We start from the raw sequence: 26,447 nt of genomic DNA, 5'->3' as shown, positions 1-26,447 counted from the left end.
AGGAATAGTTGTGACAGGGACAGTGGTGACAGGATGGGGAGTGATAACGGATGGAGAAGTCGAGTCTTGAGTGGGTGGAGGTAACGCGTCTTGAACAGACTGAACGGGCTGAGTAGGCTGCTGTACGTTTTGAACAGGCGGGAGAGGTTGCTGTACATTATTAGTTGGTGGTACGCGTACATTGGTATATGCTGGAGCTACATCATCTAAATAGGAAGAAAGGAAAATGTCCGCTGCGGTCTGTTTGTGACGAAGTTTAGTCGGGACCAATGGTGGTGGCAAGTTACGGGGTACTTCCAGGGTCGCCTTGGGCAGGCCCTCTGCAAGAACAGGATACATGCCTGTAATGAGTGCGTTTCTTTGACGGTCTAATTGTTCTAATCTGACTTGTTCTCCTTCTTCTAGTAACTCTTTTTCTCTGGCTTTTTCAGATTCTTCTCTACTTTTCTCTGCTTTTCTGATTGCTTTCTCTGTTCTTCTATGTGATTCTTTACGCCACAATTCTATGGCATCTTTCTGGGATTGTCTGGCTTTCTTTTTCCACAATGCTTCTTCTACTCTCATGATGCAATCAGCATCCCATGTCCCTGAGACAGGCCATCTATACTTCTCTTCCAGATCCCTAGTGTAATCCACCCACAAATCTAGATACAGTACGGCATCTAAGCCGTGCTTATGGTACATAAAATATCCCGGAGTGTCCCTAGGCGGGACGGGAACTGCTTCTTCGAGTATCCCTTTCCTAGTTCCTATCTGACGTAATTTTGAGAACAATGGCATTTTCGGACTGATTTGAACGTGAGCACAGTAAACACAGTAATGAATAGCAAACAATCATTCATACCACAACATTAAAACACATTGAAACATGTCAGACTGATATTACCTGGTACATAGAAAACACAAATTCTGAAAGTCTCGAGATACAATACTAGAATACTGGATTACTAGATGCACTGCTAAAACAGTACAGACAATACCGGTCCCATAAAGAGACACGTCATACCGCATTCACCTAAGTGAACACGTCCGGACCAGGTCTGTGTACCCAGACCTGTCTTGACCGGGCACAAATTAATGAACCCGTCTAGATGCGTTCCCAACAACGGTACTCACCGGGAAGCAAGAAACTGAAGGCCTCGGAAACTGGACTGGACTGGACTGGACTGCTACACATCACGCTACCACGCATGCGCTTCGGAACAGGTGGGCCTCCGGATACCTCGGACCTTGCTCTCTCGACTTGGGGCTCTGGTCGGGATCCTCCGCATTCCTCACCGCCTCGTCTGGATGCCGGACCGCAGTCTCCGTCTCCTCCGTGGGCCCGAGGGAGATAGCAGGAAAACCCGCAGGCGTGCACGGTTTCCGTCGCGGCTGTAGAAGGGGTCAAGGCCTGCGTAACATCGCCGGCGAGTGGGGAAGGGGGGGGTCCCTATTCGGACGCCAGATTATGTGGTAAATAAATTTACCGTACTATTTTTCCATACAATTAATTAACAATAAAGGACAGCTCAATCAAATGAGAGGCAGAGTCCGTGGTATCTGAGTCATACGGGCTTTAATTATGCGACTCGAGAAGCAGGATATCATGTTCCATCACCACTAAGGTTCAGGAAGGGACATTCAACGTTTTATTAGCATTACACATTATATATAGTAAAACAGTATAATTGAAATGAATGCAGTAGGCGTAACAGGTGAAAAGAGAGAGATAAGAACACATGTGCGTAACAGAAGCCGTGTAAAAAGGCGTACACGTGGGCGTGCACTGGACATGTCAGAGAAACGTCACAAGAAACGTCACAAGTGGGTGGATGCATAGAGAAAGTTTGCATGATCAGCAGAAACTTATGACCTAGATGCGCGCGCAACTGAGCATGACGTGTAACTGGGGAGAACTGGGGGCTTTGACTTTAGCACTAGTAGAGGAGACTGGTGTCTGGGATGTCAGGGCAACCTGTACCTATAGCATATCTGGTATCTCATGTTTGGAGGATGTAGTGTCTGAAGTAAAAGGTCTCTCGGGCAGAGGCCGTTCAATACTGAATGCTAGTGCGTGCATACGTGTCTTGGTGCAATGCGCAGGGCCATGGGCCTACCATGGTAACGGGTTCAGTAAATCACTTGCAAGGAGGACAGGAAGGCCGGGCCCTTTGCTCTGTAGCCGGGAATATGTTTACCTATTTCACTAGACTGGAATGTGTTTGAGGAGGCTGAGCAGATAACTGTAGGCAAAATACGATTTTGGCAGGCAGGCCAGGCCGAGCCGGGCACCGCTTCGCTGAGCAGGAAGTAAGGCAGAGGTCAAGGATGCATACAGTTTTCAGAGACAGGAGAGACTTGGGGCCTCGTTTAAGGGCCTAGCTCGACTGAGCCAGGAAACATGGAGAAAACGTGTGCGAGACTCAGAAGTGTACCATGTAAAGGCGTTGGCACCATAGGCCCAGAAGCCTAATTAACGGGATTTTCTTGCAGGACTGGATAGCTGACATGTTAAGGTTGGACGCAAATGCATATGCGTCTTTCTAGCATGTACGGGAAGGAAGTTACACGACATACAAGGAACATGGGTGCATGGATAGGGTGCGAGTGGGGGACACATTAGCTACCTAAAAATTTCTATTACCTCAGACTAATGGGGATGGTATTAAGGAACCAATGCAAAATGGGGAAAGTGACTCAGTGGCAAAGTGTTGAATTGACCTAACTGATGAATAAAGCACTGTAGTGTCCAGAACAAGGGAGTGGCCAGAAAATTAAAAAAAAAAACACTTAAACTATGCCTCTACTCACACTGAGCAATGCAAAAACAACAAAAAACTATTGAAGGATGGAATGCTGAATAATGTCAAACACTCACCACAAGTCAGAGATCTGGGCCTAAAGGCCTAAATCCACATTCTTTTTGCTGCCAGGCCAGGTCCTCCGACCCCTGTGCTCGCCATACCACTGTATTCAAGCTATCCTGGCTGATGAAGGGTGATACCCCAATAACGGACCCAGGATGCATGTTTCCGGTCCAAGGTGACCTGGCCTAGCAGTATGGGCTTGACTGTTTCCACGAGGAACAGGAACAAGACAGATTTACATACGGCTAGTACAAAACTGCAATGGTGTGGTGAGCAAAAAAAAAGATGGGTTTAGGCCCTGATCTCTGACTGGGGTGAGTGTTTGACATTGTTCAGCATTCTGTCCATCAACTGTTCTTTTTGCATTTGCCACCCTAAGTGGGACGGTTATGGCCAGACGTGAGTCCAGTGCTCGTTAGGCTACTGGATTCAAGCTAACCTGACTGATAAATAATAATAATAATACAGATTCTTGTAAAGCGCGAACAGCTACCTCACAAGGAGGTGTCCCGGCGCTGAAAAGAAACTACAGCAGCAGAGTGGAATGCAAGGCGAAGTTCTAGGCTTTCTGCAAAAAAAGCCAAGTCTTTAGGAGTTTTTTAAAGTTAGCTTCTGACGTGGCAGATTGGATGGCAGAGGGGAGGGAGTTCCAGAGTTTCGCCGTGCCTACAGAAAAAGACCTGCCCCCAAGTCTAGCCCTTCTAACTCGTGGTACAGCTAGTTGGAGCCGAGAGTTCGATCGCAGGTGTCTCTCTTGATGGTAACGGGGAAGTCGGAGTTTAAGATAATTGGGACATGTGCCTTTTTGTGCTCTAAACGCCAGGGTGAGCGCTTTGAATTTTATTCTGCTCGCCACTGGGAGCCAGTGCATCTCGTGCAGATGCAGAGAGATATGATGTTTAAAAGGAATGTGTTTTATCAATCTCGCAGCCGCATTCTGCACGCTCTGCAGGCGTTGTACCAGATATTTCGGGAGGCCAAGATAAAGGCCGTTAGAATAATCCAGTCTGGATGTGACTGTCGCATGGACCACCATTTTTCGACAATCAATTGGTAGAAGGGAGAGAAATTTTCGGAGGTTTCTGAGTTTTTGGTGGCATCCAGAAGTGACTTGTTGTATGTGAGAGGAAAAGGAGAGTGTCTCGTCCCACCTTACACCCAGATTTTTTGCATTGGTTCCAGGGGTTGGTGCTGGGCCCATTTCGGAAGGCCACCATAGATCTGGGGAGGGGTGAGTACTTTTCCCAAAGAATAGTACCTCAGTTTTGCTTGCGTTCAATTTTAATTTGTTAGTGTTCATCCAGCTGGTTACATCTCTGAGACATCCTTTTATTTTGCTAAAAGCTGCTTCTGACACCTCAGCGTAGGGGAAGACTAGTTGCGTGTCATCAGCATACGAAATCGCCTTGACCCCCCATTTGGCAATTAAGGTGAAAAGTGGAGCCAGATAAACATTAGCGGGCTAAGAGCAGACCACACCACAGCCGTTTTGGTTTGGAGGAGAAGGCACCCAATGCCACTTTCTGAGAGCGGTTTGTAAGATAGGAGTGCATCCAGCTCAATGCCTTGTCCTCCAGACCTATGTCCTTCAACCTAAGCAGCATTCTACCATGATCCACAGTATCGAAGGCGGCAGATAGATCCAGGAGCACCAGCATGGCTGATGCTCCTGAATCTAGCGACCACCTGATCGACTCAGCAACCTCGATGAGGGTAGTCTCAGTGCTGAAGCCAGCCCTGAAACCTGACTGTGTTTCGTGTAGTATACCTCTTTTTTCGATAAAACTATTAAGTTGGCGTTGAATTAGTTTTTCGAGCATTTTACCTGGGGCTGCTAATAGGGAGATGGGGCGGAGATTGCTCAAGTCATCGGGGGCACCATTGGGTTTTTTTTTCAACGGGAGAAGAGTGGCATGTTTCCAGCAGTCAGGGAACGTGCCAGTCTCAATGGACATGTTCCAGATGTGTAGGAGTGGTCCCACCGTTGCATCCGACATCATTTTCCAGAGTTTGGGGGGACAGGGATCATCAGGAGCACCTGATTTGCATTTTTGTAATTCTTTCAGTGCCTCCTCGTGGGTGATCGAGTGGAAAAGAGTTAGGGGAGGGGTAGGCAACTCAGTATTGTCATGGTCCGCCATAGCTGTCGGCTCGGAGGGGGTAAAGGAGTCATAAACCTTCAAGATTTTTTTGTCGAAGAAATCAGAGATATCTTCACAAAGTTTGGCGGAGGGGGTAATTTCTGTTTCGATAGCCTTAGGTTTAAAGAAGGTTTGAACTATTTTAAAAATTTCTTTACTAGGTTGTTCCGCTTGTTGAATAGAGGATACGATGAACATTTTTTTTGCTTTTTTTATGGATTGATGTAGGCTGTGTAGGGCTTTTTTGTAGCAGATTTTTGCTGAGTCAGAGTAATTTGCCCGCCACTGACGTTCTAGTCTTTTGCATTTGCTTTTTTCAGCCATCAGTTCTATGGAGAACCAAGGAGCAGACGGGGATTCTCTTCGTGATGTGGCTACTTTGGGAGGAGCAATAGAATCTACTGTACTACTTATCCAGTGATTCAGTAGCATCGCATCGGAGATCACGTCTGATGATAGTAATGGGGGGGCAGCTGCGAGAGCGGGACATAAAGTCTCGGTTGATAAGTTATCCCATTTCCTCCGCACATAAGTGCGCTTTCCTGTTGTTTGAGAGCGGGAAGGGAATGAGATTAGGAAAGGGACTAGGAAATGATCTGTCCATAAAAGTGGCATCTGGGGGTTTAGTTGTAGTGTCTGATATATTAGAGAAGATGAGATCTAGCATATGACCTGCCTGGTGCGTGGGACCAGGGGTGATTAGGACTAGATTGGCCGATTATAGCGTATTAATAAGTTGGGAGGCCAGGAGACAGTCAGATCTGTCTGCATGAACGTTAAAGTCGCCGACTACAATATAGTGTGGGTGAGAGAGAGTGTTTTGGACTATGAAGTCCATAAGTTCATGGGTATGGGTCGGAGAGCAGTCCGGGGGTCTGTATATTATCAGGCCGGCTAAGGACGTTTGAGGGTTGATTTGGAGACAGAAGTGTAGCCCCTCTATGCCAGAGAGGGTAGTTGGTGTGGAAGAGGACAGGGTGTATTTATCTTTAAAGATAATAGCCACTCCGCCGCCTCTTCTGTTCTTCTCTCTATTAGAGAAGCTTAGTATGAATCCGGGCGGGATAGCTAAAGCAATGGAGGCCAAGCTGTCCTCATTGAGCCACGTTTCGGTAAGAAATAAGGCGTCCCACTCAGAGTCAGCTAACAGCAGATAGATGTCATCTGCATGTTTAGGAAGGGATCTGCAGTTCAGTAGCCCAGCTCTGAAAGAGGTGGTAGAGGTGTTGGCTGAGCGATGATTCAATATTTTTGGGTAGGTGTTTGTTGAGAGTGAAACATCACACAGAGACTTGTTGCACAGTGAGCAGGAGGGGGGAAGGTCAGGGATTGAAAGGTCGAGCCTGGGCGCCTGACATGGTTTGGCTGAGTTTAGTGCTAGTAGTTCACTACTAGTCCAGACTATCCTGCTTGTGTGTAACTGTTCACTGGCAGCGTGGCCGGCGCCGGGCGCGATCCGGTCGCGGACGGGCGCAGACGGGCGTGCCCGCTGCGCTCGTCCGCTGCGCTTCCGGTAGAGACACATTTTTATAATGAGAAGGGGGGCGTGGCCAGATGGGGTGGGCGTGAGCGCAATGGATTCCCCTCGGCTGGCGTCAATGAGGGTGTGTTCCCCTCGTCAGCGCTGAGGTCCGCTGAGCAGGAGAAGGTAGTTGTTTTAAAAAGGTACACGGTATTAATCACACGCAAGAGTTTAAAACAGTTTAAAAGTCAAACACAGATTCTCCCGGCTTCCGCCTCAGGAGCATGCAATTTCTTTAAGTCGCGCTAGCGATTCAGCGCGCATTTAAATACACTTGCAGGGGGGGCGTGGCCAGATGGGGTGGGCGTGAGCGCAATGGATTCCCCTCGGCTGGCGTCAATGAGGGTGTGTTCCCCTCGTCAGCGCTGAGGTCCGCTGAGCAGGAGAAGGCAGTTGTTTTAAAAAGGTACACAGTATTAATCACACGCAAGAGTTTAAAACAGTTTAAAAGTCAAGCACAGATTCTCCCGGCTTCCGCCTCAGGAGCATGCAATTTCTTTAAGTGAGGAGGGATACCTCGAAACCTATCCTAGGATGCTTATCTGCTGTCTAAGGAGGACATGGCATGGCAGTTCGGGCTGGACTGTTTCTATGGGGAGCAGGGTTAAGACTGATTTTCAGATGGCTGGGTCTATACTGGAATGGCATAGTGAGCAAAAAATTATTGATTTAGGCCCAGACCTCTGATTGGGGATTGACTGTTTGACATTGTTCAGCATTACAACCATCAATTTTGCACTCTACTCACACTGAATGCATGAAGCAAGCAAACCCTGCTCTCTTTAGGAGAGTTACTTATCTCCGTTTAATCATCCATCCATCTATACATTCAGCATTTCACGCATCCACTCATCAATCCCTTCAGATATCCATCTATCCATACTTTCATCCATCCATACTTTCAGTTTTCCCCGGCTTTCCATTCCTTAACCTTCCACACATTCACCCTATAACCTATCAATCCTTCTGCTCTTTTATCAATCCACTCACCCTTTCATCTATCAATCTTTTTATCCTACCATGCGCCTTTCACCTTTTCTTCCTTATTTCCATTTACCTTTCCTTCCATTCTTCCTTTATCCTCTCATTCTTTCCTCCTTCTGTGTACCCATCTTTTGTAGTTATTCATTAGTTTCTTTCTTACCGTTCACTCATGCTTACTTTCTCTATTTGTTCTGTGTTTATACTATTTTTGTGATTTCATGTTTTTATTTCACTCTTTCCTTTGCTGCGCATGTCTGCCTACCTCCCACACCTCTCGTCATTTATAGCCTAACTATTAGCAGCTCTGTAGACAGAGAAGGCTCATAAATAGCTAATTATTAAGGTTTAGTGTGACCTATTTCAACAAACCATGGCACCCATTAGCAGCTCTTGCCTCACTTAAGTTGCTTAAGTGGGGGTTCTCTATGCCCCTGGTCTAGAACCCATCAGCCGACTATAGGGAGTGAAAAGATGCATCAAACATAGGGGAACGGAATACAGTGCTTCCCACCGCTCTTCGCAGAATCCATTAGAGAGAAAGTGTCCCTCATTTCTTCAACCTTCGGTCTAAATAAAACAAGATTGACTGACAAGGCAGAACCAGCAAGAGGTAACTACAGGCATGGATGAAAGGAGCAGTATTAAATAAAGAGGCAAACAGAATAGTGCATACCTAGAATGATCAGCATTATTCAACTGAAGAGCAGCAGAAAAAAGATAGGAAAAGGTCAAAGTCTTCTGGTAAAAAACGCAATAAGGGGAGCGTGATCAATCAGAATAATCCTTTAAGGGAGCAAATGGAAGGAGACACAGACTAAAAACTTGCTATTGGTAACACTCTTTCTATTGGACACTATCTATCTAACTGCAGATGCAATCAATCAATCAGACACATTTATAGAGCACACCACTTACCCGCTAGGGTTTCCTCAAGGCGCTGGGGGAGGGGGGTGCTGCTACTCCTTGAAGAGCCAGGTCTTGAGTTGCTTCCTGAAGGAGAGATGGTCCTGGGTCAGCCGTAGGTGTGTGGGGAGGGAGTTCCATGTCTTGGCTGCCAGGTAGGAGAAAGATCTTCCTCCGGTGGTGGTTCTGCGAATCCGTGGGATGGTGGCGAGGGCGAGGCTGGCGGATCGGAGCTGGCGGGTGGGTGTGTAAAACATGAGGCGATTCTTGAGGTATTTGGGGCCCATGTCGTGGAGAGCCTTGTGTGCGTGGGTGAGGAGCCTGAACGTGATCCACTTGATGACGGGGAGCCAGTGCAGGTCTCTCAGGTGGGCAGAGATGTGGCTGTGACGGGGCATGTCTAGGATGAGTTGTGCAGAAGCGTTCTGTATGCGTTGGAGTATTTTCTGTAGTTTGGCTGTGGTTCCAGCGTAGAGGGTGTTCCCGTAGTCCAGTCGGCTGGTGACGAGGGCCTGGGTGACCGTCATTCTGGTTTCGGTGGGGATCCACCGGAAGATCTTTCGGAGCATGCGCAGGGTGTTGAAACATGATGACGAGACGGCATGGACTTGCTTGATCATCGTGAGGGAGGAGTCCAGGATGAACCCCAGGTTGCGTGCGTGGTCCGTGAGTATGGGGGCGGTGCCCAGAGCAGGGGGTCAGCAGGAGTCGTACCAGGCGGAGGGGGACGGTCCAAGGATGAGGACTTCCGTCTTGTCCGACTTCAGCTTCAGACGGCTGAGCTTCATCCATTCCGCAACGTCTCTCATTCCTTCCTGGAGGCTGGCTCTGGCGGTGGTGGGGTCGTTGGTGAGGGAGAGGATCAGCTGGGTGTCGTCAGCGTAGGAGATGATGTTTAGGTTGTGTTGGCGTGCGATGGCTGCGAGGGGGCTCATGTAGACGTTGAAGAGGGTGGGGCTGAGCGAGGAGCCTTGAGGAACGCCGCAGATGATCTTGGTGGCCGCTGAGCGGAAGGGAGGGAGGCGGACTCTCTGAGTTCTGCCGGAGAGGAAGGAGGTGATCCATTCCAGAGCTTTTCCTTGGATCCCGGCGTGGTGGAGGCGGGTTGTTAGGGTGCGGTGGCAGACTGTGTCGAATGCGGCCGATAGGTCGAGGAGGATGAGGGCAGCAGTTTCCCCGTTGTCGAGCAGGGACCTGATGTCGTCAGTGGCTGCGATGAGGGCGGTCTCGGTGCTGTGGTTAGCTCGGAAGCCGGACTGCGATGGATCGAGGGAGCCGTTTGTCTCAAGGAAGGCGGTCAGCTGTTTGTTGACGGTCTTCTCGATGACTTTAGCAGGGAATGGGAGGAGCGAGATGGTGCGGAAGTTCTTGAGGTCCGTGGGGTCCGCGGTGGGTTTCTTCAGGAGGGCGCTGATCTCTACATGCTTCCAGCTCTCAGGAAAGGTGGCCGATGCGAAGGAGTTGTTAATGATGTACCGGAGTTGGGGTGCGATGATGGAGTCAGCTTTGTTAAAGATGTGGTGAGGACAGGGGTCGGCTGGGGAGCCGGAGTGGATGGTGTTCATCACGTGGGTGGTGTCTTCAGTGCTGACGGGGGTCCAGGTGCAGAGGGTGGTGGTGGGGGGCGTTGGTTCGGTGGTTGGGTGCGTGGTCTGGACGCCGAAGCTGTTGCGTATGTCGGCGATCTTGTGGTGGAAGAACGCGGCAAGTGAATCACAGAGGACTTGCGAGGGCCTGATGTCGTTGTTGCTGGCGCTGGGGTTGGAGAGCTCTTTGACGATGCTGAAGAGTTCCTTGCTGTTGTGGGTGTTGTTGTCCAGTCATTCTCTGAATGCTGTCCTTTTGGTGTTGCGGATCAGCTGGTGGTGTTTGCGGATGGCGTTCTTGAGGGCTGTTATGTTTTCTGTTGACTGGTCGTGGCGCCAGGCTTTCTCGACGGTGCGGCAGGATTTCTTGGAGTTCTTGAGGTCGTTGGTGAATCACAAGGCTTTCTTGCTGCCGGGTCTGCTGGGAGGATTCTTCAATGGTGCAAGGGCATCGGCACAGTTGGTGAGCCACTGTGTGAGGTTGCGGGCTGCTTCATTGGAGTCCGTAGTGGTTGTGGGAGGGATCTGGCTCAGCGAGGTGGTCAGCTGGTCGGGGGTGATCTTGCTCCAGCATCTTCGGGGAGCCTGTTGCAGGTGGTGGTGGGTCGTGGTTTTTCTGAAGTTGAAGTGAAGGCAGCTGTGATTTGTCCAGTGGAGTTCGGTGGAGTGGCTGAAGGAGATGTGGTTGCTGGAGGAGAAGACTGGGTCAAGCTTGTGGCCGGCGCAGTGGATGGGGGTGTTCACCAGTTGTTTGAGTCCGAGGTTGTCCAGCAGGGTGGCGGTGTTGTTGTCATTGTTGTTTTCCAGGTGGAAGTTGAGGTCCCCTAGGAGGATGTAGGATGAGGAGGTGAGGGCAAGCGGGCTGATGAAGTCTGCGATGGCTTCGCTGAATTGTGTGCGTGGTCCCGGAGGTCTGTAGATGAGGGTGCCTCTGAGGGTGGTCTTGGGGTCGGTGTGTATCTGGAAGTGAAGGTGCTTGGCGGCTGTGAGGGTGTCGTCGGAGTTGGTCATGATGCGGATTGTGTTTCTGTGGACGAAGGCGATGCCTCCTGCGGTTTGGTTGGCGCGGTCCCTCCGGGTGATGGCAATGGTGATGTCGGGGGCTGAGGAGACGTTCATCCAGGTTTCCGTGAGAAAGGCGACGTCTGGCGCTGTTGTGTCGAGGAGGTTCCACAGTTCGACGGCGTGCCTGTGGACGGAGCGGGTGTTGAGCAGGATGCACTTGAGGTGGTTGTTGCTGGATTCCTCACCTTTAGAATATTCCCAGGCACCAGACTCAATCTGGAAACTTTTCCACAGCAGTGCTCCTGGGCGTAGGTAGGGGGCACCATGTGGCTCTATGTTAACTCCATTCCATCCGGAAATGACAAACGGAGCTGCATACAAGCACCATCACTGAAAGCTGACGTCAGTTCCTTTCTTGATTTTATCTGAGCCTTCTGACCTACCAGTACTAGTTTACAGATCTCAAGCTTTTTAGAAGAAAAAAGAGACCATCCTACAGAACAGGCATACAAGAGGGCAGTGATGAATCTGCAGTTAGGAGAAGTATCCATCAGAGGGACTATTACAGAAGATAGGTAACTTGTTCTTCTGATGGATACTTCCAACCGCAGATTCCTTACCTCTAGAAGAGATACCAAAGCAGTACCTCCCTTTAGAAGGTGGAATCAGCTCAGAACAAAAAGCCCTGCAAGATTGAACAGACAAATTTATCTTCCCATTCCTCTGGTCGTCAAGGCAGTAGTTCTCCACAAATGTGTATACTGATTCCCACATTGCAGCCTGACAAAGGCAAAGAACAGACACTTGGGATGCCAACTTAGTAATAGCAGCCTTGGCTTTGGTGGAATGAGCTCTTGATTGATGTGAAAGCTCATGGCTTTCTTGGGGTCAACATGATGAACTCTCTCCTCCTACTTCAAGAGGTGAGGTGCAGCAAAAAACATTGGGAAAGTGATGAATTACCCTGTGTAAAAAGGGGACACTACTTTTGGCATACAGGCTCCTTTGGTCGTCAACACCTGTTTGCATGGGAAATGGTTGGCGAGGGAATGCTACCCCAAGAAAGCCTGAAGCTCATTTATGTGATGAGCTGAAGTAAATGCAAAAAGAAACCCAGTCTACAGAGTAAGTAGACACAATGAGCAGCTGTGCATCAGCTCGAAGAAAGTAACTTGAGAAATATATGTGTTAAAGTGTGAGCATCTTGAAACTAATCCTTCCATTGGAAGGCGTCCAGAGGGTGAAAATCAACAGGGGGACAAAGGCCTCCATCCTTCGGCACAAGGAAATAGCAGGAATAACAACCAGCCCCTATTTTTGAGGCTGGTACTCTTTCTATGCACATTTGGCCAAAAGAGCCTGCACCTCCTGTAACAAAATGGCAGGGGCTATTCTAAAAGCCATTCTGATGTGGGTGGAAGAAACAGCAGCTCGGAAAGGAATGGAAGAGCATAGCCCTATTGAATAGTCTGAAGGACCCATCTTTGCCAACCTTGGAGAAAGTGTTGGATTCGTCCTACTAGAGGGTGGTTCTGTCCCACTGAAGTAACTTGGAAGCAATGCCCCACAGGAGGGGGACTGGGAAGATATGTGATAGGGTTGTATTTGTTGAGGGAAGTGTTTGGCAGGGATTAAAAGACCCAGAGAACACAATGTGGTCCAGCTCTCTTGAAGCTTTTCAAGGTGGAATCAGCCTTCTTACCAAAAAGGAGAGATCTTTCGACAGGCTGGTCATCTCCAGAGAGCTTTTTTTTATGAACCTCATCCATAAATGGCAATGGAGTAACATACTATAAATGCTCGCCCCAAGCAATCAGTGGTGTCTGGACCAGAACGGATTACATATTTAGCTATCCTGACCTCCTGAATGATTTGAGTCAAAGAGTCCCAAAACTCCTGAGGGGCTACCAACAAAATCTCAGCGACTGTGCCTTAGAGGGTGTGTGTAACTCCCGAGCTGGCAACTGGCAATGACTGACCTTAAAGCCAGGTTGGTCAAGCGGAACAGCCATTTCCCAAATACCTAAATCTTCTGGAGTAGGATGCTGAGTCAAAAAATCAAGGTCACCTGGCACCAGTCTGTGGTGTCTGCCTATCTCCTTTTCACCAGTGGGCAAGAACAGGGCTTAAATCAGCTGCCATTAATGCACAAGTTACTTACCTTTGGTAACATTCTATCTGTAAGAAACAGTAGTTAGTGTTATATTCCTTACCTTGGAATATCCCCAGGTGTCAGACTGGATCCGGAAAGTTTTTGTCAGCAGTACCCCTACGCGTCGCTAGGCGTCGTCTGCTGCTCTGCGTCCGTCGTCAGCGTTGAAATCGCCGGGATGACGTCGTCGGAGTACTTAGACGCCGCCCTCGCGTGCTGACATCAGTTCTGTACATAGCTTTCCGCGCCAGGAACGCAGAGCCATGATAGAAACCGACACTGGTGCCATGAAACTAGGGCCCTGAAGGGGATGTCCTTAACCCTAGATATCGGTTCGCAGAACAGGGAGGATGGGTGGGGCGGTAAGGAATTTAACACAAACTACTGTTTCTTACAGATATATATTTACCGAAGTGCATCTGAAAGAAACAGGTTAGTGTTAGATTCCTTACCTTAGAATAGATACCCCAGCAATACCAACCCTGGTGGTGGGTCTCCGAACTAAGATCACACCAGAAAGTCCTGGAGAACGGAACGGCCGAAAAAGCCATCTCTCCGGACTTGGCTGTCCAGGCAGTAGTCTATAGCAAACGTGTGCAGCGAGGCCCACGTAGCTGCCTGGCAGATTACCTGCAAGGGGACTCCCCGACCCAGGACAGTAGTAGCTGCAGTGGCCCGAGTGGAACAGGCGCGCAGCCCAACAGGAGGCTCCTTTTTCGCCAAGGAGTAGCAAACCTTGATGCACAAGACGACCCACCGAAAGATGGTTCGCTTGTGCACCGCCCGTCCCTTCTTTGCGCCCACGTAACAAACAAAGAGCTGGTCGTCCACCCGGAACTGGCATGTGCGGTCCAGATAGAATGAGAGCGCACGTTTTGGGTCCAGATGGTGGAGCCACTCTTCCTCTTTCAAGGGATGTGGAGGCGGATAGAAGGTGGGCAAGGTGATGGACTGCCCGATATGAAAGGCTGTGACCACCTTTGGGCAGGAAAGAAGGACGAGTCCTTAGAACAACCTTGTCCGGATGGACAGAGAGGAAAGGAGGTTCAGAAGATAGAGCCTGGAGCTCACTCACTCTCCTGGCAGAGGTGATGGCAACCAGGAATGCAGTCTTAAGAGCCAGAAGATGAAGAGGACAGTTATGAAGTGGCTCAAAAGGAGCGCACATCAGATACTTTAGAACAAGACTCAAGTCCCACTGAGGCATCACGAAGGGAACAGGAGGGAACATGCGTGTGATGCCTTTCAAAAATCTATTTACAACAGGGGACTTGAAAAGAGAAGGCTGATCAGGAAGACTTAAGAAGGCTGAAATGGCCGAGAGGTAGCCCTTGATAGTGCCCAGACCAGAGCCCTGCTGGGCAAGAGAAAGAAGGTAGAGAACCTCTGAAAGGGGGGCAGAGAGTGAATCCACAGCCTTTGCTGTGCACCATGCCACAAATTTGTTCCACCTGCAGGCGTATACCGTTTTTGTGGAGGGTCGCCTGGCTGCCAGAATCTCTTCAAAAACTTCAGGAGGCAAGTCAAATGGCCTCAACTGCCGCCGCTCAATCTCCACGCATGTAGGTGGAGACTGGACAGGTTTTGGTGGAGGGCAGTCCTCTACTGCTGCGACAGAAGGTCCTCCTGAAGTGGCAGACGAATCGGGGGATTGACTGACATGCTGAGTAGCTCGGGATACCAGTATCTTCGTACCCAGTCCGGAGCCACAAGGATGACTTGGGCCCGGTCTTGCCTGATCTTCTTCAGCACTCTGGGCAGAAGTGGTATAGGCGGAAAGGCGTACAACAGAACGCAGCTCCACTCGCAACGAAAAGTGTCGCCGAGCGAGTGCCGCCTTGGAAATTCCAATGTGCAGAACTGATGACATTGCGCGTTCTCTTCGGTGGCGAATAGATCTAACCAAGGCTCTCCCCACTGCTGAAAGAGACCTTGCGCCACGTCCGAGTTCAGACACCATTCGTGATCCATCATGCACCGGCGGCTGAGTTCGTCCGCCCTGGCGTTCAGGGAACCTGCCAGGTGTTAAACCATTAGGGTGACGCCCTGGTGTTCCAGCCATTGCCAGAGGCGCAAAGCCTCCTGGCAAAGGGTCCACGACCCCACCCCGCCCTATTTGTTGCTGTACCACATGGCGGTGGTGTTGTCCGTGAACATCTGGACTATACTTCCCCGGACAGAGGGAAGGAATGACTTCAGTGCGAGTCTGATCGCCCGCAGCTCCAGAAGGTTGATATGGAGCCGGGACTCCTCCGGAGACCAGAGGCCTCTGATCTCCCTCTCTGCCATGTGGCCCCCCCATCCCAGGAGGGACGCATCTGTCACCACTACGTGCTCAGGTTGGGGTAGGGAGATCTGCCGTTGACCCAATCGCGGTTCGTGAGCCACCACTGCAACTGACTCGCAGTGCCCTCCGAGATCAGGATGTGGTCGGACAGGTTGCCCTGATGCTGTGCCCACTGAAAGTTCTGGTCCGACTGCAGAGCCCGCATCCGCCACCTGGCGTGATGCACTAGAAGGATGCAGGAGGCCATCAGCCCCAGGAGCCGCAGCATCAACCTAACCGAGACTCGGGATAAAGGCTGAAAGATCGGAATCGGAGCCTGAATATTCCGAACCCGCTGCTCTGGGGGATAAATCCGAAACTGTGCCGAGTCCAGATCCGCTCCGATGAAAAGGAGCTTCTGAGAAGGGCACAGGTGTGACTTCGGCACGTTGATGGAGAACCCCAGCAAGTGCAGGAGGTCGGCCGTAGTCTAGAGGTGGAAGACGACTGTTTGGGGCAAACCCGCCTTCAACAACCAATCGTCGAGATAGGGGAAGACTGAAACCCCTGATCTGCGCCGATGAGCTGCGACCACCGCCATCACTTTGGTGAACACCCGAGGGGCGCTGGTAAGGCTGAAGGAGAGCACGGTAAACTGAAAGTGATTGTGGCCTACCATGAACCGCAGGCAGCGCCGGCAAGTCCAACGCTACCATCCAGTCTCCTGGATCCAGGGCAGCTAGGACCTGAGCCAAATCTTGAACTTCTCCTTCCGGAGGAAGCAGTTGACGCTCCGTAGGTCCAAGATTGGGCGTAGGCCTCCTTTGCCCTTCTTGGGTACCACAAAGTAGTGGGAATAGCAACCACGTCCTACTTCTGGCCCAGGAATGTGCTTGATGGCACCCTTGGCCAAGAGGGCCATAACTTCCTCCTTCAGAAGTTGCAAGTGATCCCCCGACATGCAGTGGTACTGCAGTGGCATGGCTGGAGGGGTCGCCTTGAAGGGGAGAGAGTAGCCCCTTCGGACGAGTTGCAGCACCCACGTGTCCGATGTGATGGTACGCCAGTGGGGGAGGTGATGGTGAACCCTGCCCCCCACTGGCGTCGAATGGGCCTGAAATGCCGGACTAGGAAGGCTTAGAGGCAGATACTGCGGGAGCGGATGTGGACTGACCCTGCCGTTGTTCCCCGGCACTGCCACGGCGGTAACCACGTCTGCGACCGCATTGAGACTGGATCTGCGGTCTGGGGCTGGCTGGAAGTGTGGGGGCGCCCCTTCCTTGGCCATGAAAAGGGCGCAAAGTGGAAGTTTGCTGGTGTTGGCCTAGGCCCAAGACTTGGTTGTAGCCCTGGAGTCCTTGAAACGCTCTAGCACACTGTCTGCTTTGTCGCCAAAGAGGCGACGGCCATGTCCATGAGTGTGGCCTGGATATCCCTTGAAAATTTGGCAGATCTCAGCCAGGCGTGGCGGCGCACCGCCACTGTCGTTGCAATCACTCTACCCAGCGAGTCTGTGGTGTCAAGTCCACATCGGATCGAGTAGTGTGCTGCATCCCGCCCTTCCGCCAGGGCTTGGGCGAGCCATGTCCGGGCCTTCTCCGGGTACTGTGGCAGCACCTCCGCAACCGTATCCCACAGAGAGTGGGTGTAACGGCCCGAAAGGCAGGCGGTGTTGACAGACCGCAGCCCCAAACTCAGGGAGGAGAACAGTTTCTTCCCAAACTGATCATACCTTTTGGATTCCCAATCCGGAGGAGCAGTCGAGAATGCGGTCTGGGACGTAGAGGCCTGGATGACCAGGCTCTCGGGGTGGGGTGAACGGACAGAAAGCAGGGATCGCCAGGAGCCTGGCGGTGGCGTCGGACCACGTTCCAATCCACAGGGAGGCCTGTGGAGTGCTTGGACCAGGTGCCCATCAGAACATCGGTGAAGTCTTTGTTAAATGGCAGTAGAGGCTCCGAGGAGCTTGCCTGCGGTTTGAGCACCTCAGAGAGGAGGTTAGTCCTCATGGCCGCAACAGGGAGCTCAAGAGCCAAAGCCTTGGCCGCCCTGTTCAACACCACACTGTAAGCAGCCCCCTCCTCCGAAGCCACTGAGGGAGGAGAGACGAATCCAGTGTCGGGCAAAGTGTCCAGACCATTGGTCTCCCTCAGCTCTTCTGCCCATTCCTGGCTCAACTGGCACTGCTGTGCCAGAGGGTCCTCAGATCCCTCCCAGTCCCCCTCGTCATCCATCTCCTGATAAGCAGGCAAAAATTATGGAGCCGGGTCGTAGGTGAAGGCCTCACCCATTGACGTCGGAGACGGCGCCGAGCGGCACCGGTACAACGCCAGACCCAGACCGGGGCTGAAACTGGGGTCAACGTTGTCCGGGGAGTGATACCCTCGGGGTCGGCGCCAGCGGAGGAGTCGCAAGGTCGACTGGCGATGACCCCGATCCAGGCCTGGATCCTGCGGGGCCCTACGGCATTGGGACCGGAGTCGACGACCCGAAGGCGCCTCAGCAGGTTCCGACGGAGGGAAGTGCAACCTCATGGCAGTGAGGAAAGCACTGATCGCCTCCGGCGTCGCGTGCAGCCCAAGGACCGGCGGGTATGGAGCTGGACGAGGCGGTGTCACCCAAGCCCCCGGCCGCGTCGCGCGAGCGCCGGGGGGAGTCAGAAGAGCGATGACGCCTCTTCGACTTCTTTTTCGAATGCCTCGACTTACCTGAGGACTTGGAGCTCGACGAGTGGTGGTGACTCGTCGAGCAACAATCACTGCGGCTTCGCGACCGGTCCCTCGACTTCCCCCTCGACCGTGACCTCGAGTGGAGCTCGAGCAGCTTATAGGACCGCTCCCGTCTAGCCTTCGAGGTCAAGGCCCGGCAGTCGGGGCACGACTTAGCATCTTGTCGGCCCGAGGCAGTAAAGGTACCGACAGTGGGGGTCGGTCACCGACATCAGGCGGTGACAGGTCTCGCAAGGTTTAAAACCAGGCATCCCTATCGGCACAGCGAGTCGAAGGTCGACTCGAAAAGCGATCAAAAGGGATCAAAAAAGTTAGTCAAAAAATGACTAGAGTACTGGCGCGAAAAAAAAGAACTGACGTCAGCGCGCGAGGGCGGCGTCTAAGTACTCCGACAATGTCATCCCGGCAATCATGATGCCGACGACGGACGCGGAGTCGCAGCCGACGCCTAGCGACGCGCAGGGGGTACTGCTGACGAAAACTTTCCGGATCCAGTCTGACGCCTGGGGATATTCTAAGGTAAGGAATCTAACACTAACCTGTTTCTTTCAGATGTGCCAATTAGAGCATCATTAAATGGTAGTAGAGGCTCAGATCTGTCCTGCCCAGGCTGCAAACTGTCTGTAAGTACATTCAATTTAATCTCCAGAGAGGAGAGTTGCACCACAGTAAAGGAAGCACTTTCATCTGCTGGTAGTCTTGAAGGGAATCAACCCAGTCTCAGGGGATGTATTGAACCCACGGGCCATGTATAGGTTATTGTCATCATAATATGGGGACAAATGATCACACAGGTGATATAATACATTTTAATATTGCAGTAGCTTTAATACACTGGTCCTGAAAAAAGCAGTGGCGGATCTCTTTGCCACATATGCTGAAACATGTTGCAAACAGATATTTAGTTAAATCTGTTGGCGCACTATACTGTTTTTAACATTGGGAGAACTGAGAAAAACCATTAAAATGTGATACCTTCTACTCATTTCTATCCAATTTTATATTATTTCACAATCACCACACTTTTTGCACTGCAATTGAGCTACCCCTATTCACTAACACTATTTCCGGTATCACCTCTCAAAAATACACATTTATTTTGTATTAATTGTCCGTCACATCAACATCTAGTGACGGACAGCATTCTCCTGGGTTACGGAGAGCCCAAATGATGACCAGGGCGGTACCGAGCAGGAACTGATGGGTACTTTTTCCCAACTCAAGGAATGTAGTGTTCTTTGTCACACATTTGCACTATCACTTTTTCTTTGTCATCTCTAGTTGTGCCACATATTTGTATACACACCTGAACCTCTTTTTTCCTTTGACCCTCAGACACTCTTTGTTGTTATGAGGAAAATGATCACCGTCATCTCCGCTATGATCCCGAAGGGGTGGTTGGCTTTCATTTGAGTCTGACTCAAAATTCTGATGGAAAATGTGATGGCAGCTCCGCAGTAGAGGGAGTATTCGGTCTGAATCTGTCTGCATGTAGACCGAAGGCGTCACAGTGAAATCAAGATGCAACTACAGTAGTAACTGATTTGAGTTTGGTTCAGAGTCAGACACCGGTATAAGTAAAGGGTTGACGTTGTGGCCACAGTTGAAGGGAATGGGACAGATTGTGGCACGGAGAATGGATTTATTGGCGGTAACCACACTGGAGGTGCCTTTAATCCTTGGGCCTGAAGGTGTGCCAATGGGAATCGGAAGATGGGTGCAACACAGCCTCCATAAGGGCCTCCATTTGTTGCAATATCGCCAATGACACAGGGAACTTAGATGCATCACAACTAATTGTGGAATAGGCTCCTCGGTGGACCAGGAGCGAGTCACCCCCACAAATTCTCTGGCGAGAGTGTCAGGATAGGGAGTCCTGCTTGGCTCTCTTGTGTTTCCTCTTTACCTTCAATATGAACTTACCCAAATATTTCGACCTGGACAAGGACCTTTTACAGAAATTACCTTGGGAGTCCATGTTCTCGACTTCAAATAGAAGCAGGTGTTGTGTGGTTTCTTCTGGTTTACCGTGACATACAGCTTTGCTTCACATTTTCGGATCACCTTTGAATTCATGAAGACATGTTTCTCACCCAACTTGGAGTCATGTCCTCAGCCCAAACATCAAAGGCATATGGTATGCAGGTCAGTCACAGAAATTTGTCAACAACAATTCTATCAAGGTTTAAAACCTATAGTTTTAGGAGGGGACATAGTTCACTTACAGACTAGTTGAAGATCTGTTAGAAGAAATCTTGTGAAACCGACAAGGAAAAAGGGGAGCAGAGATATAGATCCATGGTTTAAGGTACACAAAGAAAGGAATTGATGTCAGAGTGCAAGAGTGGTGCTCTGCTCATCACTTCCAGACAGATGAAGTGAATGCAGCGCTGCTCATATCCGCCTATCAGTGCTCGGAAGTACTGCTGTGTAAAGATTTTCGGATCCAGTCTGGCACCTCAGGATATTCTAAGTCTGTAGGTCAAAGTATCCATCAGAAGGATTGGTATTACCCATGGGAACCAGGAAATGCAAGTAAGCATGCAAAAGTAAGGTGCACAGAATTGTCTGTGTGTGTGCGAGTAGATGTGTGTGAGTGTTTGAAAGAGAAGTTGATGTCTGTGAGTGTGAGAGAGAGCACGAGAGAGAGAGACGAAGGAACAAAGAGAAAGAGAGAGGGAGGTAAACAGAAGATGACAAAAAAGGCTATGAGTAGAACGTTACAGTAAGAATAAAATAGCGCAGAAGGGTCAGCATCATAAACGGAGAGAGAATAGGACATAAGGCTTATGATTATCTAAGGACAGTTGTAACAAGAGGCCTTACAAAGGTCAGTATTATCAAATGAGAGCTGTAATCAGAGGTCATAGAAACATCTGCACTATTCAATCTCAAATGCATTAAGCAAAATGTAATATGTTCAAGAGGAAAGCAGCAGGAAAAAGAAATAGGAGTGTCAGCATTATAAAACAGGAGAGCAAGAGTGTGTCTGGGCACAAGAGTAATTGCTGTCACACGAGAGAGTGTGAAGAGGAGGAACAATGAAAGAATGATAGTGACAAATGAGATAGCAAAAGCAACAAAAATGAGGGGGCCAGTCAGAGTGGCTTCTCCTTTACAAAGGAAGAGAGGTAGGGATTGCGGGATACACATTACCGATCTGGAGTCAGGTCTTTTTCCTTTTTTTTCTTTCCACCCTTCTTTTTTCCTTTTTTCTGGTGAGATACAAGAAGCAGACAAAACTTGAAAGTTTGAAAGAACCAAACAGAACAGAATCAAAGGTGCAGTGAAAATATGGCCACTGTCCGTGTATATATAGAGATTTTTGTGTAAAATCCAGGGGTGGTGCAAAGTGAAAGTACAATGTGGTGGTGGATGCGACAGCAGGATGTGATGAGGAGTGTTTGTAGGGCATGGTATGGACTGGTATTAGGGTGGGATGTAGAGTGTGATAGAAGCTCTTGGTGGGAAATGCAAGAATGTAGTGAGGTGTGTAGTGAGTAAATATGGACTAATATAAAATGTAAGATTGCAGAATAGTAGGGTATGTAACAGTGGCTGTATTTTGGAGTATGGTTGTATGTGTTGTGTGCAATGCAAGAATAGGGCACAGAGTGTGGAAGGAACATGTTACTGATCCAGTAGACATCTGTTTGTGCATTTACTGCTGTAGATTCATTTGCTATGCATACTCCTGCCATCTAATGTTGGGCCCGGTAGTGTGCAAGTTGTTTTTCTTCGAAGAAGTCTTTTGATTCAAGAGGTACTGTGACTCCTCCTTTTGCAGGTAATGCGCATGGTCATCAACTCTATTATGAGATTATTTTACAGGACGGCAGGTGAGGATGCTTTGCGAAAAGAAGTGATGCATAGAGATGGCCATGCAAAAAAGAAAATTAAGATAGAAAGATTACTGCAATAGCCACAGGCATTTGGGGAGGCATCTGCATGTGAATCTACAGCACTACATGCCACAATATGATGTGTACTGGGCAGGTAACAGTTACCATCTGAGGCATGTGTGGCTGCAGATGAAAATTCTGTGCATAGAGCGTAAAGCAGTTTTCCAAATATCAGTGGCTAGCGCGTGGCCATTGCAGTAGATTGAAAAAGTGTCTGAAGTACTGTCTGGCAATTTTGGTTTGTTGAAGAGCTAGCACACCCACACAATACTGTTTGGTAAAGGTGTGTGGTGTGGACCAGGTAGCTGCTTTGAATATGTCCACTATTAGGATGTTTCCTAGAAAGACCATGGAGGCTCCTTTTTAGGTCGAGCCTAGAGTCAGCATGCATGCGCTGCTCTGCGAGGCATGCTGTATTGCCTCTGTGAGGTTGGAACATACCCACACACGCCCACTGCTTTTGCATTGGTTCCTTGATCTGCCTTTACAAATTCAATTGTTTTCACTGGTGAGTAGTTTACATTTGCCCTGCCTTGTGGCTGTTTTGTGACTGCCCTGGCTACCGCACCTGATACATGGATCCTTTCATTAGTGGGCATATGTTTTGTTTGTGAGCACTACTTTTTCTTTCCGCCCTCTCCTCCCCGGCACTGCTTACAGTTCACGTAATCTTACTATGCCTTCTTCCCCACAACACCCTGCAGCTTGTTTGGGTAATGTAGTGCATACAAAACATAGGTAGCTCATATTTCTTTATTTACTAGGTTGACTCTTTGAATTTGGTGTTTACAGGGATCAATCGCAGCAACTTTTAGACTCTTCGTGTTCTTAACTGACTGTGCCACCTGTGATTTTTTAATCCGTCTTTTAGACATCATTAGTTGTCCCTTCAGTTAGGTACAGGTAGTTATTTGGACTCTGTTTAGAAATGTCTGTTCTCTGTTCAATAATTCAATTAAAATTCACTGTTTTATGGCCATTTCAACACGGACAGTTAATGGAGACTTACTCATATGGCTTTCGGTGTGTTTTTCTTTTCATTTACAGTCGATATGCCCCTTTATCTTCTCATGTATGGAGAGTTTATTTACTTGCAATACCTTTTCCATTCTTCATGGTACGTGATCACGTTGACCACGTTTACAAGGCAGATGTGATTTGGCATTCAAACCTTTATAAGAGCTTACAGCCTGCCATTGTGGACATGGTTAGTGGTTTTGGGCTAAATATATAATTGTCATGCGCTAATTACATGGCGTGTGGTCTCATAGCTTGCGAGTTTGCCATTTATTTTATTTATTTATTTTATTTTATTTATAAAGTTTTATATAGCACGAACATGACCACTGGGGGTATCAGAGTGATTTACAATATATGAGGCAAGAGGGTACATGTAAACAACGAAGAGTAACTATAGAAATAATAATAATAATAATATAGCCATTTCTAGAGCGCCTGGTTACACTAAAACAGTGTGCCCCCGCGCTATAAATTGCTGTAAGACCCTAGAAGGCAGAAGACCGGAGGGAGGGGGAAAATTAAGCTAGAAACACTAGTTGTAGTTGACAGGGACAAGATGGGTTTTAAGTTTTGAACGGAATTTTGTTTCTGAGGGCTCCATACGAAGATCTATGGGCAGTTCGTTCCAGTGTTTACTTGCCAAAAACCTAAAGGAACGGCCTCCCATCCTGGCCTTGCGAATGCGAGGGAGTTTAAACAGAATTGCTCCGGCCGATCTCAGGTTCCGGATGGGGCGATGGACGGTAAGGAGCTTTTGCAGGTATCTTGGGCCCTTTCCTTGGGCAATGCGGTGGGCAAAGCAAAGCGCTTTGAACTTAATACGCTCCCTGATGGGGAGCCAGTAAAGTCTTGACAGAGCCAACTTCCCAGAGGCTCTGCGGGGCAGATTAAGAACCAGGCGTGCAGCAGCGTTTTGTACACACTGCAGTTGGTGTAAGCCTTTCTTACTTAAACCTAAGAGCAGGGCATTACCGTAGTCAAGATGAGGTGTGACTAATGCGTGGATGAGGTTTCTCCTAGCGTTGATGGGAAGAAGGTCGAGGCTTTTGCGAAGAGTTTTGAGTATGCTGTAGCATCTACCCGTGACTTTGCTGACCTGGTGTTTAAAAGAGAGATCAGCATCAAGCATAACTCCGAGGTTCCTGACTGATTCCGATGGAGAAGGAATTGCGCCCAGTTCAGTTGGCCACCACTCAGGTGACCAGTCACAAAAGGATTTACCGATGACTAAAAGCTCCATCTTGTCGCCATTAAGGCGTAGGCAGTTGTTATTCATCCAACCTGCTACTGACAAAAGGCAGTTGGAGAAATTGGTGGCATCTTCCTGATTGTGCGTGAGTTTAATCATGACTTGGGTATCGTCAGCATACGTGACAATATCCACTCCGAAAGATTGCACAATGTGGGCCAGGGGTTCCATATAGAGATTGAACAAGGTAGGGCTCAAACTGGAGCCCTGTGGAACCCCATGTCTCAGCTTCCTGGGGAAGGATTTGAATGGAGGACAATGCATTTGAAAACTCCTGTTTTCAAGAAAAGATTTAATCCATTCAAAGGCAGATCCTACCACTCTCATATCCGAGAGGCGAGACAGCAGCGTTGTGTGCAGCACGGTGTCAAAAGCTGCACTAAGTTCTAGAAGTACCAACGCTGCTGTCTGCCCCTCATCCGCCATTTGCCTCAGACATTCTGTAGAGAAGAGAAGGGCTGACTCAGTAGAGTAACAGGCTCTGAACCCTGACTGTGTGGAGTGAAGGAGAGACTCATCTTCAAGATGTTTCATGAGTTGAATGTTGGCTATCTTCTCCACCACTTTCATACAGAAGGGGAGGAGGGAGATAGGGCGGAGATTCTGAAACTGGGAAATTTGCACATTGGGTTTCTTTTTTAATGGGATGACTTGGGCCATTTTCCATGCATCCAACACATGGCACTCTTGGAAGGATAGAGTTATCATATGACCAATATGATCAATAGTGCTTTCTAAAATTCCCTTACAACGTTTTCCGAGGGATGACGTCCATGGGTGAGCCGGACTGTATGCTATTAGCGATGCTAAGCAGGTCTTGTCTGTCAGGGACTTTAAAACACGACAGGCAAGGAGACATATACATGAAATGAAATATCACAGCAGGAGAAAATAAACGAAGTAAAAATTATACAGTCACAGGTGTCTGAACCTCCTTCAGAACCTTAAGTGTCCAACATGGTAAGCAAAGCTAAAATTTCACTATCAAAAGTGATCACACATTCTCCTGAGTTATAAAATGTCAAGACCATAATATACAGGGCGAAAATTTACCGACATGAAAAAGGCCTAACATTCAAATGGTCCAGGCCGCCGGGCTATGGATTGACAGTAAGGCCACGGCATCAAGTGGCGAGGCCAGACTGAGGTAAGAATTTCTTCATTAGGAGCCTTTTGGCTTCTTTCTTGAAGAGGAACGTGGAAGGTTTCGTCCTAAGTTCGGGTGGAAGGGAGTTCCAGATCCTTGCAGCCATCCCCGAGAAGGCACGGTTGTAGGTCTTTTTTTTCTTGAATTTATGGGGTTTAAGTAATAGGGTGCTGGCACTTCTGGAGACTCTCGAGCCACATGAGGGCACCAATTTTAGCGCAAGGTATTGCGGAGTCTGCTGGTGGATGGCTTTGTGTGCCATGCATGCGATTTTTAAGTGTATCCGGGCTTCATAAGTAAGCCAATTAAGGGCTAACCAGTCTGGAGAGATATGGTTGATTTTTTTGGTGCCAGTTATGAGCCTAGCAGCAGAATTGAGGGCAGCCCTAAGGGGAGCCATCCTCATTCTGGGCAAGCCACACAGCGTAGCACTACCATAGTCCAGTTTTGAGATCACTAGGGCTTGCACTGCAACCATAAGGTCAGGAGCAGGAAGGTAGGGTTTGAGTTTTCTGAGGATGTTGAGTTGGTAGTTCGCTCCTTTGGTGCGGGAAGGCCAAGTGAGATAGGGATTGGTTCACCTTGATGCATTGTTACCTATTGTGAAGGAAAGAGGCAAACAAGTTAAGTACAGGCACAGGCAACCCCATCCTACGTTCCAGGAGGACAGTTAAGTTATCGCGTTTGACTGTATCAAAGGCTAAGGACAGGTCTAGAAGGATCAAAAGGCAGGCCTCATTATGGTCCAACATTCTAAGTGCATCATCTACGATGTGCGTCAGCGCTGACTCTGTACTATGACCTGCGCGGAAACCAGATTGACAATGGTCTAAGAGGTGGAAATGATCGATATGGTTACAGAGTTGGGCGAGCACACATTTCTCCAGTAGATTTGCCAAGGTGGGATGTTGGAAATTGGGCGAAAGTTATGAAGGTCTGTGTGATCCGCAGATGATTTCATTAGAATCGGGGTAACTTGGCCCGCTTTAAGG

General features: G+C 49.2%; 1 protein-coding gene across 2 annotated transcripts in view; it reads right to left on the bottom strand.

Moving 5' to 3' along the window:
• The window catches only part of LOC147703193 (dynein regulatory complex subunit 11-like), a 404,962-nt gene that overhangs the window by 99,901 nt on the left and 278,614 nt on the right, over positions 1-26,447 (bottom strand). For both annotated transcript variants that reach the window (XM_086931729.1, XM_086931728.1), the window contains one exon: positions 21,294-21,352. In XM_086931729.1, coding sequence (XP_086787855.1) covers positions 21,294-21,352 — 59 coding nt within the window. The remainder of the gene's footprint in view (positions 1-21,293; positions 21,353-26,447) is intronic.

The sequence above is a fragment of the Lissotriton vulgaris genome, chromosome 7 (assembly GCF_964263255.1).
Source record: "Lissotriton vulgaris chromosome 7, aLisVul1.2, whole genome shotgun sequence".
NCBI classification, from domain to species: Eukaryota; Metazoa; Chordata; class Amphibia; order Caudata; family Salamandridae; genus Lissotriton; species Lissotriton vulgaris.
The sequence above is the reverse complement of the archived record's forward strand: the minus strand, read 5'-3'. Positions and strand labels throughout refer to the sequence as shown.